Here is a 17,553-nt window from a genome sequence, read left to right as displayed (position 1 = left end):
TTTTTGTGACAGTTAATGTTTTCATTTTTATGACTAATTAATTATATATTCTAAAATGTGGTGTCAAGCCTTGAATTTATTGTCTTATTTTGCTTCTCTATTACTATCTCTATCTTATTGTTTGTGGTTTTGATTTATGAATGTTGTGGATATTTCATTTAGGTTATAAGAGTGTTGCTCTTCGTTTTCTTGCTTGTGATGCCACTCTTTCTTTTTTTTTTCTTTTTTTTTTTTTGTGACTTTCTTGATCCTAATGTTCCAATTTTGATCTATACATAATATAGACTTTAGGTCTTGTATCTTCTTTCTCTTTTTTGATACTGAAAAATTGTGTCCTTTCAAATTAGAAATAAATTAGAAGCGATCTTTGTATGTATTTGTTTATCTAGGCCATGTCTCCTAACTAATTAATAAGTTTTGATATTAGAAATGTATTTTCAAATAAATAAATAAATAAAAATTCCAAAGTACTTCTTTGATGGGAAAACTTTCATGATGAATGACAAGTGTTTTGATCTTAGTAGAAAATTTATACCAAAATTTGCAAATTTATCTTTATCATATGATTTTCACGAAGCTTGGATATATGATTTGAGTTTTAGATTAGCTATTTAAATGTATTTATCTCTTTAACCGGAAGGAATATGTTGCATTGTGTGGTTATGTTGTAATTAGTTGAACTTCTATAGTAATTGATAAGCAAGTTATCACAACAATGTTTTAGGTCTGAGAAAGATGATCATTAAAATGATTTTCCTTTGTCGCTAGTGTATTCACTGTGTCCCCCTTTAATTCCATGATTGTCACAATGTTGCTTTTTCTCTTATTCCTAAATTTGTTATTCATTGCAACAATGTATAATTCTATGAAATATGTGTAACTTGTACTGCTCACGCGATATTACATAGTATATTGGTTGAAATTCGGGGACCGAATTTCTAAAGGAGGGAAGAATGTAATAACCAGAAAAAAAAAAATAGATAAGACGTGGGACCCACTCCTAAGTATATTTTTTTCCTTCTCTAACCCTAGCCCCACACTCACTTACCTCTCACTGCCGCACACACCTTCACTCACCTCATACCCTCTTTCTCACAACACACACCCAGATTCAACAGAAAAAGAAAGAAAAGGGAAAGAGAGAAGAGGGGAGGTCGCGAGAAGAGAAGGGAGGAGGAAGGAGGGAGGAGGGAGCTGTCCACGCCGAGCTACCATGCGAGGAGAGAGAGAGCCACGCCTCGTCACCGCCGGCCTGGAGCTCACCATTCGTGACCCGTCGCGCCGCCGCCTGCCGCGTTCAGCTCGTTGCCGTTGCGTCGCCATCAGAGGCCAGAACCGAGAGATGCGTCCGAGAGAGGGGACGAGGAAGGACAGCCGCCGCGTCTTGCTTCCGTTGCTGCTGAGCTTCAACCGCCGCCATGCCAAGTCGCGTCGCCATTGTTGAGACAGAAGAGAGAGCTCGAAGAGAGAGAAACAGAATGTGCGAGAGGAGCCGCTGTGAATAGAGGGCTGTTCCGTCACCGGTCGCCGTTCGAGTGAACCTTGGTTGCTAATGGAACCGTTACTGTCAATAACCCAATAACCCAAACTATCGCAGCTCCACCTTGTCGCTACCCAAATCTAAACCCTACGCTCATTCGTTCCATTTTACTTCAATCCTCCTCACCTTGGATTTTGGCACTCCGGGTTCGGTATCTTCGGTCCCTTGGGACCAAGTTGTGAGTAGGCTTTACATTTATAATTGTTTGACTGTGCATCTATAATTATTTTGACATATATCTATTATGATCTTTGAATTATACTCACTATATTTGTCTAGAACGGTTTTAAATTGATTAGAATAATTGATTTATTAAAATTAAATAATTCATTTTTTTATGAAGTTTATACTTTCGAAACTATACATGAGACCATATATATTTTTGATGAAGTCTTTCATTATTTTAAATTGTTTGATCTTATTTGAATATCTGTTTTTGAGACCATATATATTTTTGATGAAGTTTTGCATTATTCTAAAATGTTTGAGTTTACTTGAATATCTGTTTTTGAAGCATTAAAGTATTTGTTGGTATTCACTTAGTTTAAAGATTGTGAAATATATTTAAAATGTGTTTTGATTGAAAAAGTATGATTGGAAAGGATTCTGATGAGAAAGTATAATATGATTTGATTTGATTCGATATCTTATATATTTTAAAGATCAATGATTTGTTGTATTTGAAATTATATGTTTTGAATTGGTTTGGGAGGCTCGTATTAGAAAACCGTAGTTAACGGCGGTTATGACGTTAACTTAGATGCATCTAACTCAGACTCCAGCTAGCAGGGGTGTTGCTAGCCTAACGTGTAGGCCACACGTTAGATCTGTTATTCTGTTAGGACACACAAGAGGAAAGGGCTACCCATAGAGGTGAAGCCGCCCAAGTGTGGACTTTTGATTTGATTTCTGTATGAGAACTCCCTTATTGATTCACTTATTATTATCAACTATTATTTTCTAATTAAAATTACTTTGATATAATGTTTATATGGTCTCATGTCGATTATAGATGTATTGTCTAGTCACTGAGTTGCAAAACTCACCCCGTTTTTCTAAAAACATTTTTCAGGAACAATTACTTGTCTATGTGAGGCTTTCGATTCAAGATGTACGATCTGCAATGAGTACTTATTTGTTGACGAGTTCTTAGATGTATATATGCTCCATATGACACAGACAGGATCCAACTATTTTAATTATCTTAGTTTTGTTATAAGTGTATAATTATTTATTTTAGAACTTGTATAATATTTGTAACTTTCTTATTCAACTTATATTTGAGTCGGCTAGGCTTGCTAGGGGACTATTTCCCTGAGCGCCAGTCATGGCTCATTTTGGGTCGTGACAAGATAAAGCTAATAGATATTCTAGTAGATAAAGCATGATCCGACTTTAGTGACTTGAGTATGTTACTTTGTAAATATTCTAGTAGATAAAGCTAATAGACTATGCTTTGCTGTAAATATTTAAGTCGAATTTTATATAAATATGCTGAGTATGTTGTAAATATGAGATTGAGAATGTATTGTCTTTTAGTATAATTGGAAATTCTATTTGTTCTGTTTTCTGTAATATCAATTTTTGAGGCTTACTTGAAAAGATTTTTCTAAGCGCCAGTCACGATCAGATTGGGTCGCGACACTTAATTTGCAAAGCCTCACACATTCACATCATTTGCAAGGTTACACGTACATTTTCAATTTTTAACAGAGATGTAAGCGGGGTTACATTACCCCCAATTAAATCCAACCCTATTTTACTGTGGATATTATTATACTTGATGGGTAATCGAGTTTAATTAGAATAAAATTGATTATATCCGACTTTAATTAATTTAAATATATGATCTGAACAAATAAAATTTCACCTAACTACTCAAATATTATATTAAAAAATGAAATATATATATATATATATATATATATATATATATATATATAAAATTTTGCCGACCTAATCCTAATTTTACTGTAATTTTTTTTCCTATTTCTTAGTGTTATAGACTTTTTTTTTCTTTTCTTCATATTTTTTTTAGTTTTTTACAAAATTAATTTTAATTGGGCATTCGAACCGATTCAACTTAGATTTAAATGATTCCGTTCGATTTAGATACAATTGCAAAAAAATATACTAATTAGACCCAATTTAATTTAAGTATAAATACAGTTTAATATAATTTTGATCCGTTCAATTTTTATTTACATTTAAATCCGATCTAATCTGACACGATTATACCCTTAATTTTTAACGTGTCTTTTTTACTCTAATATATATTTTATAGAAATAATTAATTTTTAATATATACATATTATATTATTTTTTATCGATGAACTAATTTTTACATTTGATATAAATATTAGAATAGAATTACTAGGTGGTAAAGTGTGCAACTATGTCTAATTAAGCATGAACAATAAAAACCCACCCATTAGCCCTCTCTCTTCACCTTCTTAATATACTTTTTCGTCTTTTTTCTTCTCCTCTTTTTTTTTTTTTTTGCAACTTTTTTCTTCTTCCTTTTTCTTCTTCTACATCATTCTTATCGTCATGTCTTCCCTTTTTCCTCTACTTTCTTGTTTTCCTTCTTTTTCTTCTTTTGTTTGTTTTTTTTATTTCTTTTTTTTTCTTTTCCTCTTTTTTCATTGTCACATCTTTTCACTATATATATATAGCAAAATTATTGATGAAAACATAGAATTCAGAATAACAATAAAAATAAACTTTGAGTTATGTAATAAAACTATTGAGCATATAAAATTTGGAGTACAATATAAAAATTTTGGTACAACCTAATAATGATAGCAGAAGTAATTTTTAAACTGCATAGATTTTATACTATATCGATAAGTTTATGTGCTATGTGTAAATTTTTTCGTGCTATGTGCAAAAATTTAGCTATATTAACAAATTTATGCATTATATATATATATATATATATATATATATATATATATAAAAAATTGTATTAGGTGTAAAATTTTTTATATTATATTAATAAATTTTTGTACCTTTTAACAAAATTTTTTGTATTACATCAATAAGAAAAAACACAAAAAAAAAAGAAGCGTGTAATGCACGTACACTTAAATCTTATATATTTATACGTGTAGCTACAAATGATATTTTTTATATAAAATAAGCTAATACAAAAACATGATAGATGCATAAATACTTAGTATTATTTCTGGATGATTGCTATAGTGCTTAATAAATGGTGTCTAATTTACTAAAATAAATAATTAATTAATATTTAATAATTTTAAAATATTTATTTTTTATTTAAAAGATAATTTAGATAATTTAGACATTAAACAAAAACCACCATAAAATTCACCTTTTAGGGTCATTAGATATTCATTATTTATGTTTTTAGGTCTACAATTTGAGAGTGAAACCTCACCCTGATCCCTAACAATTTTACGAAATTCTTTTCCGCCCTTTAACGAAAGCATAATTCCATCGTAACCCCTCCGTGAGACCTTCTACCCCTCTATTAATGTCTCCATCTAGAATTAATGGATCTTGTCTACGTGGACCATAAGTCAACAATTTAATAGACAAATTGCTCCCTCTTCTTCTTTTCTTTTCTCATCTCCTCCTTTGTGCGAACCAGAATACCACCAGGCCAACTCTCTTCTCTCCTTCTGCTCAACATCATTTTCGGCCACCATCATCACCAACATGCACTACCATTCTCTGTTCTCGCTGCACCAACCCACTGTCACCTTCTTCTTCTTCTTTGCTGCACTAATCCACTACCACCTCCTTTCAATTGAGTAATTTTATCTGTTTAAATTCTTGAATTTAGTTTGGGACATGGTCGTATGAGTTGTGCTTTTTCTGGATTTTGATGATTGAGTATAGATATTTACTTAAAGTATCAATTTTTATGTGAAAGAGTGATTTGGTGATTATAGGGTGCGTCGGTGTTTTAATTAAATTGTTCGAGGTAAAGTTCTCTACTTAGAATACAGACTTGAAATGCAGACTTGAAATTTAGTGTGAAACCAAATAGAGATAGGGACAAGCTAGTGAGAGAGGGATTGTGAGGATAAGGAGAAGAAAAAGAGAGAGGGTAGTCGTGGCAGCGCGGAATTGCCGACTGTGAACAGATAAGTAGAGGGAGAGATATTGTGGTTTTGGTTCAATGAAAAAGAAAAAAAAATGATGACAATGGAGTGGTGCAACAAAAACAGAAAATGGTGGTAGATGATGATAATGGTGGCCAAAAATGGTGGAGAGAAGAAAAAAATGCAGAGAATGGTGGTAGTTGTTGGTGATGATTAGGGGTCAAATTAGAGTTATACTCCTTCTATTGACAGAAACTTTGACAGAAGAGTCAGAATGTTTGACGGAAGTAATAGATAGGAGTCGCGATGGAATTATGCTTTCGTTAAAGGACGAAAAAGAATTTTGTGAAATTGTATTACTACTTTAGCATTTTTTAGGAAGCATATCATTCCATTTGAAATTTACATTTTATCAAAGAAAAATTAAGTTTGTGTTACTTTTATATATATATATATATATATATATATATATATATATATATATGTATATGTTTCTTATGATATTAAATACAAAACTTTAATTTTTCTCATTTTTTTATTAACTATTTTAATATCAAAAAAGTAATATAAATATCATTTCACTTTTTTATGAAATATGTGCAACTAAATTCCCAAAGTAATCCCCAGATTCGGCCCGTGCACCAATGTTGCCTCTCAGTTTTCAATTGCACTAAATATACTCTTCAGTTTGAGCTCCGGACTACATACAGATCCCTCTACCCAATTCCGGCATGAGTCAGCAGGCGGAGCGCTGACCTGGCGCTGCCACGTCCACATAGGACATCTGAAACGACGTCGTTTTTCATCGTGAGTTTGAACAAGGTTAGCAATATTGTTACCGATTGAAAAGAAATTTTTTGGCTACTCATTGATCATTCTTCATTTGGGTGGTTGTTTGAGGTGATTTCATTTGTGTTTGCTATTTTTTTTTAGAAGATTATACTGTTAGGTTTTTTGTGGTTACTATGTTAGGGTGAGGTTTCGTTTGCTCTGTTTTTTTATGTATGAAACAAGGGATTTTTTTCATTAATGTTATTCATGTGGAGTTGTGATACAATGTTAGTGCTACATGTGTTTAATTTGTTTATTTATATATGTTGCAGATGGATGAAGTTTTGGACATTATGTTTCATCATGGAGGAACTTTTGAAAAGGGTGTTGATGGAAAGATGGGGTACTATCGCGATAATAGAAGCTGCCTGGGTGATGTTGAGGTGGATAGGTTGGATGTATTTTATCTGGAAAACTACTTTAAGAAGCTAGGTTATGACAAAATGAAGGAAGTTTGGTGGCTTGTACTTGGGAAGAGCATTGAGGTGGGTTTGAGGAAGTTAAACACTAATGCAAAGTTACGAAAAGTGTGTCGGATGGGTTCACAAAACCAGGGTCTTATTGATATTTTTATTGAACATGAGGTTTCATCACCTGAATTACTGCAAGGGAAGGAGGTTATGATATATGTTGATGATCAAGTAAGGGGATCTTGGAGAGCAAGCAAAAAAAAAAATGCAGCATCCATTCCACACCATTGTGCTAATCCCATTGCTGAAGAGACTCCTACTGTTAACATTAGGCGACGAAGTGAGCAGGAGGTCAAAGCCTCAGTTACGGTGCCTAATGAACAACAACTAAAAAAGAAGACTAAGACAGTCCCCACCAAACCAACTCAAACCAAAGTGAGCAGGAGGTATTGCTTGAGGTCTGCTACTGAGGTAGGTTGCACAAATGGTTAGAAAAAGCCGCAAGGTAACAAGATACCTGTAATGTTGTTGTCCTCTATGAAGGCTCCTTTAATTCTGATGAGAGTTCAGAAGATGAGTCCTATAAACCAGTTAGGGAAGATACCTTGTCTGATTCATGTGTTGGGGACCCTATATTCCTTCACCTAACTACAAATAAAAGTGCTCAAAAGGGTAATGGGAAGGGTAAGGGAAAGGAGAAGATATGTGTTGATGACGACGCTTTTGTAGAGGATGTTTCTGATTTTAAAGTAGATCTTGGATTCGTGGGAGGTCTGAAAATTATGATGCCTATGATCCTGGGACTGATTCCGATGGTGCCAACTCCTGGCATTCGTTGGAGATGAAGACTCCACCGAATTCTGAAGATGAGCTAGAAGAAGAGGATGAATCTGATGAGGTGTTTTCAGTTTTTAGGGAGAGTGCTAGGTTTGGTGAGTTACATTTAGAGGTTGGAATGAAGTTTAATACCAAGTGAAATTTTAAAGAGGCTATTAGGGAGTATACCATCCAGGAGAAAAGGCGTATTCGATTCAAGAAGAATGATAGAAAGAGGTTACGGGCGGTATGCAATTTTGGATGCTAATTGGTGATACTTTTCACTTTCTATCACAAGTTTGTCATACATTAATTAGTTATTGGATTATTTTTTCATGTTTAGTTGGTTATTTAGTTACTTGGTTACTTAGTTAATCATTCACTTAGTTAAGTAGTTAGCTAACTGCTTAGTTACTCAAACTACTTAGTTAATTAGTTTTTGGAATAATTAGTTAATTAGTCTACTTAGTTACTTAATTACTTAGTCACCAAATTAGTTAATTGGTTGGTTAATCGGTTAGTTAGTTACTAAATTAGTTATTTAATTAGTTAGTTACTTAATTAGTTATTTGGTTGTTGTTTCTACTATTGCAGGAATCCCGTGTGTACATGTTTGTGCTGCTATTGCTAGAGTGAACAAGTATCCAGAAGATTTATGTCACAAGCTATTAATTATGGAGTCATACAAAGTCACTTACAGCCACCACATCCACCCCCTACCTGACCAACAATTATGGAAATGATCTGAATACAATAGGCCTTTGGCACCATTAGTTAAGAGAAAATCGAAAAAGCTACAAACCAAGAGGAGAAAGGATGCAGATGAAAGAGGACACTCTAACAAGAAATCAAAGCCAACTACCACTTTGAAGAGGAAGCTACGACCATTTACTTGCAAATATTGTCTGTAGAAGGGTCATAGCAAAAGAAGATGTTAGAAAAAGAGAGCTGCCGATGCTGCAGAAGCTGCTGTTGTTGCCACCAAAGCTGATGAGGCTGCTGTAAAGAACCCTAAAAATGCTGCTCAAAATGGCACTGCAACTACATCTGCAAATGCTACAACAACTAGTACTATTGTAACTGCCACTGCAACTACTTCTATTACAGCAATTGCTACTGCAACAGCATCTGCTACTGCTGCAGCTATTGATCCTACCCCTCTTGTGGAAGTGGATGTCCAGCAAGCTAGGATTGATCTATCTCAGCCATCATATTTTGAAGCAGATGACTCCCAAAAGGTATTGTCTCATAAGGTTTCATATTATGTATTTTGACTATTTGGAATATTCTAATTTCTATGTCTGCTTATGTTGTCGTTTGTTTGCACTGTAAAATCATCCACTTAAGAAGAAGACACCAACCAGACCTGCAAAGCTGCTACCTAGAAGAAGGTCACCTCCTCCAACAGGGTCTACAATCTTGAATCCAATACAGGGAGCTAGCGAAGCCACTGCAGCACGGTTGGCAGGCTTTCTCAAGTTTGTGCCCACCCCAGGATTCAAAGCTCCAAGAAAAAGTTATTAATGTCCATAGGTTTAGAATGTCAGTCTGAAAGTTTGTGTTATTTTGTGAAATAATTATGACAATGTTCTTCCTGTTTTTTGGTTTGTTGATGGTGATTTATAGACTTCTCTACAACTATGTTATGGTATTCAGGTTACCAGAAAATAGCTAAAACAATGCTGAATTTCTTTTTGATTGTTATTGTCATCACTGCATTATTGCAGAACTTTAGATGAATTAATGTTATTTTGGATCAATTATGAATAATATTTTAAGTTACCTATTGTTATTGTTATTTATCCATTTGATAATTGTGTGTTCAATTACATTTACAAAAACAAAACCAGGGAAACAAACTACCAAAGAGTACAATCATTCATGCAGCCACCTTATATCAATTACAATGTTTATAAAATGGATTACATTAACATCATGGTTATGCATTGCAGAAGAACTGATTCTATTCAAACCTTCAACACCAACATTAACACAAATATAAATACTATGAAAAATTCTAAACCAAGCACTTGGATCATCACTTTTACATTTTTTACATATGCTTCCAGTTTACCCACCTTCTATGCAATGTTCATCTGCATCTCACCCTTCTCATTTTCTTCATCAGATTTTACCGGCACCTTATTTTATACAGAATCTGTCCAAATAACCCGCACCAATTCTTTCTACTAGTCTGCAAATATACATTAAACTTAGCAAACATCTACCTCAAATCAACAATACTTAAAATTTCAAAAAGTTACTGCACTGACATTATAATTGGGCACCCGAAGAACGGCTTATTAAGATGCGTCTCTGTCTCTGTCCCTGACCACCTAAGGACCGGCCGACACCCACATTCGCACCACTCCGAAATTGGTCCACGCCTGCTTTGCACATTGTTCCTTGTCCAATTTTCTGTCGCAAAGGAGCGATTCGACCTTCCTAAAATGTGACTGCCACTCATGGGCGCAATAGCAACGGCAAGAAGAAGAAGAAGAAAGGAAGGAGGAAGAACTATGATTAGGGTTTATGATTGGTGTCAAGGACTACATTGGAGAATTTTAAAAGGTATTCCACATCAGCTAGCTGTTTCACTCCATCTGTGCTGACTCATGCCAGAATTGAGTAGAGGGATCTGTATGTAGTGCAGAGTTCAAATTGGAGGATATATTTAGTGCAAATGAAAACTGAGGGACAACATTAGTGCACGGCCGAATTTGGAAGACTACTTTGGGGATTTAGTCAAATATGTGATTGGGTATAATTAGTTAGAATGAAGAGTAGTGAACCCACCCGCCAAAAGTTGAAAGGTTGTGGCATTTTCCAACCTTCCCTGTTTGACTGTTAGGTTTGAAACTCTACTTTTCTTCTTCTTCCAGTGTGATAGAGCCCCCAAGCAACCGCCATTCTCTTCAACCAACATGGATCATTCCTCTCTTCAACCATCATCGCCCTACTCATCTTCAGATTGTAACAGTGTTCTTCCTTGTTTTGAACCCGTTTCAAAAGGAACAGAATTGGAACATCTCAAAGAAAGAGTAGTTGAGGGAGAAGAGAAAAACGTGTTGGTGTTAAAGGCTTTAGAATCCCTCAGCTCAATAAAGGATTGCTTGTCTAGAGTAGCAGAGGGATTAGAGGGAGAAGAGGATGTAACTTATGTGAAAGAATTATCAGAGGAACCAGAATCAGAATCAAATGAGTTAATGGAAGTGTTAAAAGTGGTTTCAAGGTATGCAAGGGAAGTGGAAACAAGGATTGAAAAGCACAAAGAGTTGAGGAAGAAAGAGAAGAGAGAATTGGAGAGCAGCCTTATAAGTTTAACCGAGGAGAATAGGGATGTGAGTAACTTGCTTAGGATTGCATTGTTGGAGAAAGAGGCATTGGAGAAGAGAGTGAAAGGCAATGAGCATAATAAGAGGATGCCACTTCTGCAGTTTGCTGAGTTTGGTTTGCACAAAGTTGGTTTTGGATTCATGATGGGGACTGGCACTGTTGACCAACCTATAGAGACTAAATCAGATAGTAGTGAGAGTGAACATGTTGTTAGTCTGGTAAGCACTCATACCAGTATTTTAAACATTTGACTTTATCATATTCATTTATCTTTTATATAAGGAGATTCATGTAATAGAAGATTCCTCTGTTACTTTTGAATGCAAGGCCTCAACAGTGGAAAGGATAATGAAGAACCTACGCCTTGAAATCACTCATTTGAGGAGATCTTTGGAGGAAGCAAGGTATTATGACAGGAAAGAGATGAGAGTGCATACAATGCAGTTATTGCATGCTAAAATACGTATGACACATTCATTGCAGGTCAGACACAGAGAGGCTCCAATGTCTGACAGAGAAACAAGGCAAAGAGATTGCGGAAAACAAAGAGTACATCAAAGACTTAGAAGACAGAGAGAGAGTGTTGGCTCATAACGTAGAGGAGTTTATGATGGAAATCAGAGAAGCGGAGGAGGAAGTTGCAAGATGGAAGGAGGCTTGTGAGTTGGAAGTAGTAGCCGGAAAGAATGAGATTCAAGAGCGTGACAAACTGGTAACACACTCTAATATTTATTGACTAAATTATTTGGTGGAAACTCAGGTGAAATCGACTTTACTAAAAGTTGATATTTGATATTCGTTGGATGAAAATTTAGTCAAATTAGTCAAATCATCTAACGGTCAATTTCACGTGAAGTCGATTTCATCTGAGTTGTCACCAAATTATATTTATACCAAGTTTGATGATTGGACGAATTTGACTAAATTATTATCTAATAATTTTCGATTATCAACTCGATATAAAGACAAATTCACGTGAGTTTTCAATTATCATCTAATATGGGATACGTATATAAGGTGGATGCACTGAAGCTAGAACTACAGAAAACGAAGGGTGCATTGGAGATATCAAGGGGGAAGCTGAGGCTGAAAGAGGAGGTGGCAGCAACGGCAATAGCAGCGCAGGAAGCAGCAGAGAGATCGTTGAAGCTGGCAGATACAAGAGCAGTGGAACTTCGGGAGAGGATGGAGGAACTCACCAAACAGTTGGAGGAAGCAGACAAGAGGGAACGCACTACTCACAAACAAAGAAGGCGAAGGCGTCTGTGTTGGCCATGGCAGCTTTTCAACCTCGCCTCTCCCCCTGAAATGAATGCCTTGCTTTACTGACATGTAAATAATAAAAATCTTTAACTATCCAAGTTACGAGGAAAAAAAATATTTAAATGAATAAGAATTTGTTATTAAGTTATTATTTAACAATAATAAGCGAATATACCGAAAATAGCTTCCGTAGTGTGCGTCTTCTTGTTGGACGCTGGGTGGCGTTAGGGTTTGCAGAGTCGCGCTTCGTTTTCTGGAGATAACTGACACCTTTGCATTCCGTCACGGTACGACACTTTTTGCTCATGCCTTTATTTCGTTCAACCTTCAATTTTCATTTTCTTTTCTTCATTTTTTTTAAACAATTCAAGACTAATATACTATTATTGGAATTGAATATGCACCAGCTTTTCAATTTCTCTGTTATTCAATATTCATACTCGAAGCCCAAGATTCGGTGAATTAAATTATTATTGTTGATTGAAAACGGTGGAATTTGATCTGAATTTCAGAAGCCAGTTGATTCTTAATAATAGTTAATAGCAAGCTATGGATCGTAAAGCAGAGAATGACAGTGTGACGAAGAAGTTGGTTTCATCATGTGATGTTGAAGCTTTGAAGAAGTGCTTGGAAGAGAACAAGGGTGACTATCTCAAATGCCAATCACACATTGAAGCTTTTAAATCATCTTGCTCAATCAAGAAGCCTAATTCATCCCTTGATTCTGCACCTCACCTCAACACATCAAGCTAGATTCTTGACTTTCATTTCGAATTTGCGTCCCCATGGAGTGGTTGGCAACTTGTATACTTGTATTAACAGTCAATAATTAGTGAGCAAAGTTGTAACTTTGCACAACTACAAAATTTAGTGTTTTATTCATATAGCAGTGAACTGTTTGTGATGTAGTTTTGTACCTTTCCCACTAACTCGTCTTGAATAGAATAATTTAATTGCATAACACATTTGCACTGAGGATAGGACATCTAGCATGGAAGCTTATCTTATGTGCTAGATGCACTGGGATGAAGACACAAAAAGAAAAATTGCATTCCCTTCTGATTTTATTTTGAGAATTATGTTTTTTAATTTGTCTAAGATTCATTTTCCAGTGTAAATATCACATTGAAAAATATCTGGAACAGCCTTACTTAATTCGGTGCACAATCAAATTTCTCCGGTGAACGTTTTGCTTACAGTAAGTCAGTAACACAGTTCCCAATTCTTAATGGTGATAATCACCAGAGGATTGTTCTCTCATGAAGTATTATGAAAGCCTATATGTAAAGAAGTAGTAACAGAATCAGAATGTGCCAAAGAAACGAGATTGTCACATTCCCTCTCTGACAGAAATTCTAAGACTCTTCCAAGTACAAGAAGGTCCTATTGCAAATTTGCAGGCCATGATGATACACTCCTTCATAAATTGGTTGAGACTATCGTTGTATATATGAAGCAGCTTAAGAAGAATACTAGACACCCAACTATTCCTAACCAAATCTATTAATATCTTCATTTGTTCCATCATTAATATACAACTAGCCACCAAAATAATGCAAAAGAATGAAGAAATTTTGTGTTCATGGCTATACTTTAGTCATCTATGCCAGCTTAAATTACATGATCATTGTTTCTTGAGTACAATGTGGCCATGCTCATCCTTATCGAAAAGACGCTCAATTAATTCTTCCCAGCTTTCATCCACTGTACTCCTATTAGTCGAGCCAAAAGAAGACTCACCCTGTGACCTTCTTGAACTCTCCTCTCCCTCCTCTTCAAAAGTACCATATTGTGATGGTGGTGTAGAAGCATGAGGAACATCTAATGTCTTAGCTCTTTGTAATGCTGCTTTGTATTCTTGACTGTGTCTAGTTAAAGTTTCTTGCCGCTCCATCATTTGCTTTGCAGGTATTTGCATCGTGTTATCTTTTTCCCGCATCAACTGCAGTTGGCGAAAAAACATATGCATAAGGTTGATTCTTGTTCATTAAATAGACAACATGCCAAATTACCAGAACATGAAGAATATTCGCAGATTTACGGACATGCTGAAGGACAGAGAGAGGAAAATATGAAATGCTTTTTTATGATTCTCGTTAGTCCATAAGATGAGACTTAAGAGGCAAACAGATTGTTATCACTTTCATACTGAAAAATGTAAGTTTAGTAGTTTTCTCAAATTTTATACTCCTCTATGTTCTAACTATTTCAAATCTTAAGGATGGATTGTGGAGAAAATGCAAATAAAGGCAACCATTACAAGGTTATTAGACTTACATCAAGAGCTCTTTGTGCTTCTTTCTCTATCCAAATGATGGCATGATCTGATGTAGCATTACAAGAAAGGACTATATGCTCAAACCTTCCATCTACAGGCACTGCTGTCCTCACAACTGGGGGAAACCTTCCCAGTCTGCACAGGAAAAGGCATTCATGAGTTGCCAAAAGAAAAATCTGTGTTAACATTCTTTTAAAATAGTGCATATCTAAATGGTTTCCAATTAAAGAAACAAAAGAATAAGTATATCCAAGATGACTAAAACAGATACGGTTGCATTCAAACTGCAGGTAAATTTCAAAGTACAGTTACAATTCCTGTATAAACTCTTCTTCAAATCCAAATTAAATACCTAAAAGGCTTTCTCTCGACAATGTGGTAAAGGCGACCAGGTGCATATAGTCTCCTTGGATCTTTCAACATCGTTTCCTCTGGTATACATGTATCTCTCATGCACCTCAAGCACAATATGCATGGTAAACTGTCCGCCCAAGAGAACGACCATAATGATTCCACTATTTTACCATTACAAAAACTGAATAAATAAAATTACATTGACAATCATCTCCACTAGCTGTTGACATCAACTAATTTCATTTCAAGATACGATGAAATATTTTTGTATCAAATTTCCTAAATGATGGATATTATGAAACATAGTGAGTAAAGGGCAGATTAAAGAAGCCCAAAATCGATTAAAAGAGAAAAACCCATTTCAAATCCATCCAGGCACTAATTGGGAGTCCCAAACAACAAAATCAAACTCAAACTCAACTTTAGAGACTAAAATAATTGAGAAAAAATCAGAAGGGAGTTGTAGCATAGACTTTAGCATACTAATAACATGCTCTAGCACTGGACAACAAATAGGATATCTTTGGGCAAAGCCTTAAGGCATACCAGAAAAGAGACTTGAATATATCTTCCAATGGAGTGGCTGTCCTTGGTAAGAAGTCATCCTGAAGCACAACAGAGTTGATGACATCTGCATATCTTACTGCCAAGTTTAGAGACATACATCTAGCAGGTGCAATAGCATAGCACCTGACCCTCTTCCTCTCGATATTTCCAAGTCTATCCCGATTCTGCACCACCACCATGCTCAACATTGCTGCTACTCCTGATCCAAGGGAGTGTCCAGCAAAAGTCAGAGTGTAATTTGGATGCTTTTCCACCAATTCCCTTAAAACTTCACATTCAGCATCCAAAACCCATCCGGCCGCCTTCAGCAGCCCATTGTGAACATATCCCCCATCGAATTTCCTCTGCCCCAATCTATTATCCAACAGAACTGCATAGTCACTCTCCTTTGCCAAATTCAGACCCCTAAAGGCTAGTACTATATCAGCATGATCATGATCAAGATACAGCATATAGGGCGGTGCACGCCCTTGTGTATCTTCATATGTCTTTCTGAGTACCAACCAGTCAGGGTTGATTCCATAGCCACCAGGAGGTGCCCAAAGAGGGTTCCGAAGATCATCTTCATACACGGCCAAAATATAGCGACAAAGGCGAGGGACAGGCTCAAATTCTTCTGCTGTGGCAAGGCCCCAAGTCTCGCTGTCATGGCCTGCAGTATGAAGACATCGTTTCCAAGCCCAACGGGCACAAGCCAGACAGTAAACACACTCAACAAGAGGTATGCCACATACAATTGACATTATGTGTGCCTATACACATACTAAGTAAGATGCAAGATGGAATCCGAAATGGGGGTTTCCACAATATGCCAAATTTTCTGACTTTTCCTATTCACAAACGAATATCAATCTCCAGTGAAACTAGAAGTGTGCACTTAAATGCAACAAAAGCACTTTATTACTTGCACAATATACAGAATATCGATACTAAAGTTGTGGAGCACCTATCACAGATCAGAAGCAATAAATTTTGATAGCAGATGTAATGTAACAAAAAAGGAAAAAAGGGAATAAGTTGTATGTAGTATGTGATGAGAAGTTCAACAAGGTAGTTATATGCAGGTAAAGAATTCAGTAACAACAAATTGTGATTTGAATAAAGTAGATGCCAAACCAGAGTGGCAAAGCGATCAACAAGGAAACCACAGGTTACAACAAACGTAACTTCTTGCTAAATGCTGTAACAGTTGTCTCAACAAACAACTAAAGTACAATATGGAGAATCAAATTAATTCGGGAAACAATTGCAAAGGGGATTGATGAATAGCAAAATTGAACAATGGAGAAGTATTCCAGGGAAACCCAGAAACTCTCAGACTCAAACTCTGATGCTAATGGAACCTCAAGGCAAAACTGATCAGTTTGATCACAATTTTCTACATTGGCTAATAACAACCAGAAAGGGAAGGACAAAAGAGTAAAGGCACCCAGGTACCAAAATTCAAACCAAAGAAGGAAGTTTGGCTGGAGACATCAAATTTGGCGTTGGCAGTGTCATAGGCTTTTTCACGGTCGGAAAAACAACCTCGGAGGAGGTTCAGATGTATGAGGATAGAGGAAAAGGTTGGGTTTTGCCTTGTGCTGAGTTGTGAAGTCATATATAGTAAACTTGAATCTTTTCTTCAATTGATGTTCAAAGCAAAAAGGGGTGGGAGGGATGGTGGTGGATGCACCTGCAAGTCAAAGGCTAATTGGTTTTCAATTGCTTGGGAAGATGACATGGTGCAATTGATGAATCATGAATGGAACACGTTCATCATTATTGGTCATTGGCTTTCATATTTATTAGGTAAAGTTGTGTCGGAGTAAATAGTTTTACTATTTTAATGGATTTAATCATTTATTGTTAGATACAGTTATTTGTGTCTCACTCTCTCACATGACCCATGCTTGGACTTTGGACTGTGCTGCTTTACTTGCATTACTTCCACATGACAAACTTGATGCCATTGCAGGGAAAAAATCCTCTAAAGTAATGACAATGTTAATAAAGTGGTAAAATAATATTTTAATCATTTTTAAATTTATATTATTTATTATTTGTAAGTTCTATTATTTTAATTTAATAGTAATTAATGGTATA

The 17,553-nt window shown here is 35.6% G+C and overlaps 2 protein-coding genes across 3 annotated transcripts; one reads left to right on the top strand and one right to left on the bottom strand.

Annotated features, from left to right (window-relative positions):
* Window positions 1–10,511: 10,511 nt before the first annotated feature.
* LOC110266482 (uncharacterized protein At3g49055) lies at window positions 10,512–13,230 on the top strand. 2 transcript variants are annotated; one of them, XM_021111291.2, is made up of 5 exons: window positions 10,512–11,224; window positions 11,334–11,410; window positions 11,490–11,718; window positions 12,024–12,556; window positions 12,782–13,230. In XM_021111291.2, exons 1-4 carry the CDS (start codon window positions 10,595–10,597, stop codon window positions 12,333–12,335), a joined length of 1,248 nt encoding a protein of 415 aa, XP_020966950.1. In that variant the 5' UTR covers window positions 10,512–10,594; the 3' UTR covers window positions 12,336–12,556; window positions 12,782–13,230. The 2 variants fall into 2 exon arrangements, with proteins under 2 accessions (XP_020966950.1, XP_088356022.1); XM_088499896.1 differs by lacking the exon at window positions 12,782–13,230 and having other exon boundaries at window positions 12,051–12,484.
* Window positions 13,231–13,614: 384 nt separating this feature from the next.
* Window positions 13,615–17,424, bottom strand: LOC107618081 (uncharacterized). The gene is made up of 4 exons (XM_016320009.3): window positions 15,448–17,424; window positions 14,900–15,028; window positions 14,547–14,682; window positions 13,615–14,211 (listed from the first exon to the last, which is right to left on the bottom strand). Exons 1-4 carry the CDS (start codon window positions 16,209–16,211, stop codon window positions 13,894–13,896), a joined length of 1,347 nt encoding a protein of 448 aa, XP_016175495.1. The 5' UTR covers window positions 16,212–17,424; the 3' UTR covers window positions 13,615–13,893.
* Between the last annotated feature and the right edge of the window lie 129 nt (window positions 17,425–17,553).

Source organism: Arachis ipaensis, chromosome B9, assembly GCF_059453495.1.
Source record: "Arachis ipaensis isolate K30076 ecotype BB chromosome B9, ASM5945349v1, whole genome shotgun sequence".
NCBI lineage: Eukaryota > Viridiplantae > Streptophyta > Magnoliopsida > Fabales > Fabaceae > Arachis > Arachis ipaensis.
This window is presented reverse-complemented; position numbering and strand designations above follow the sequence as displayed.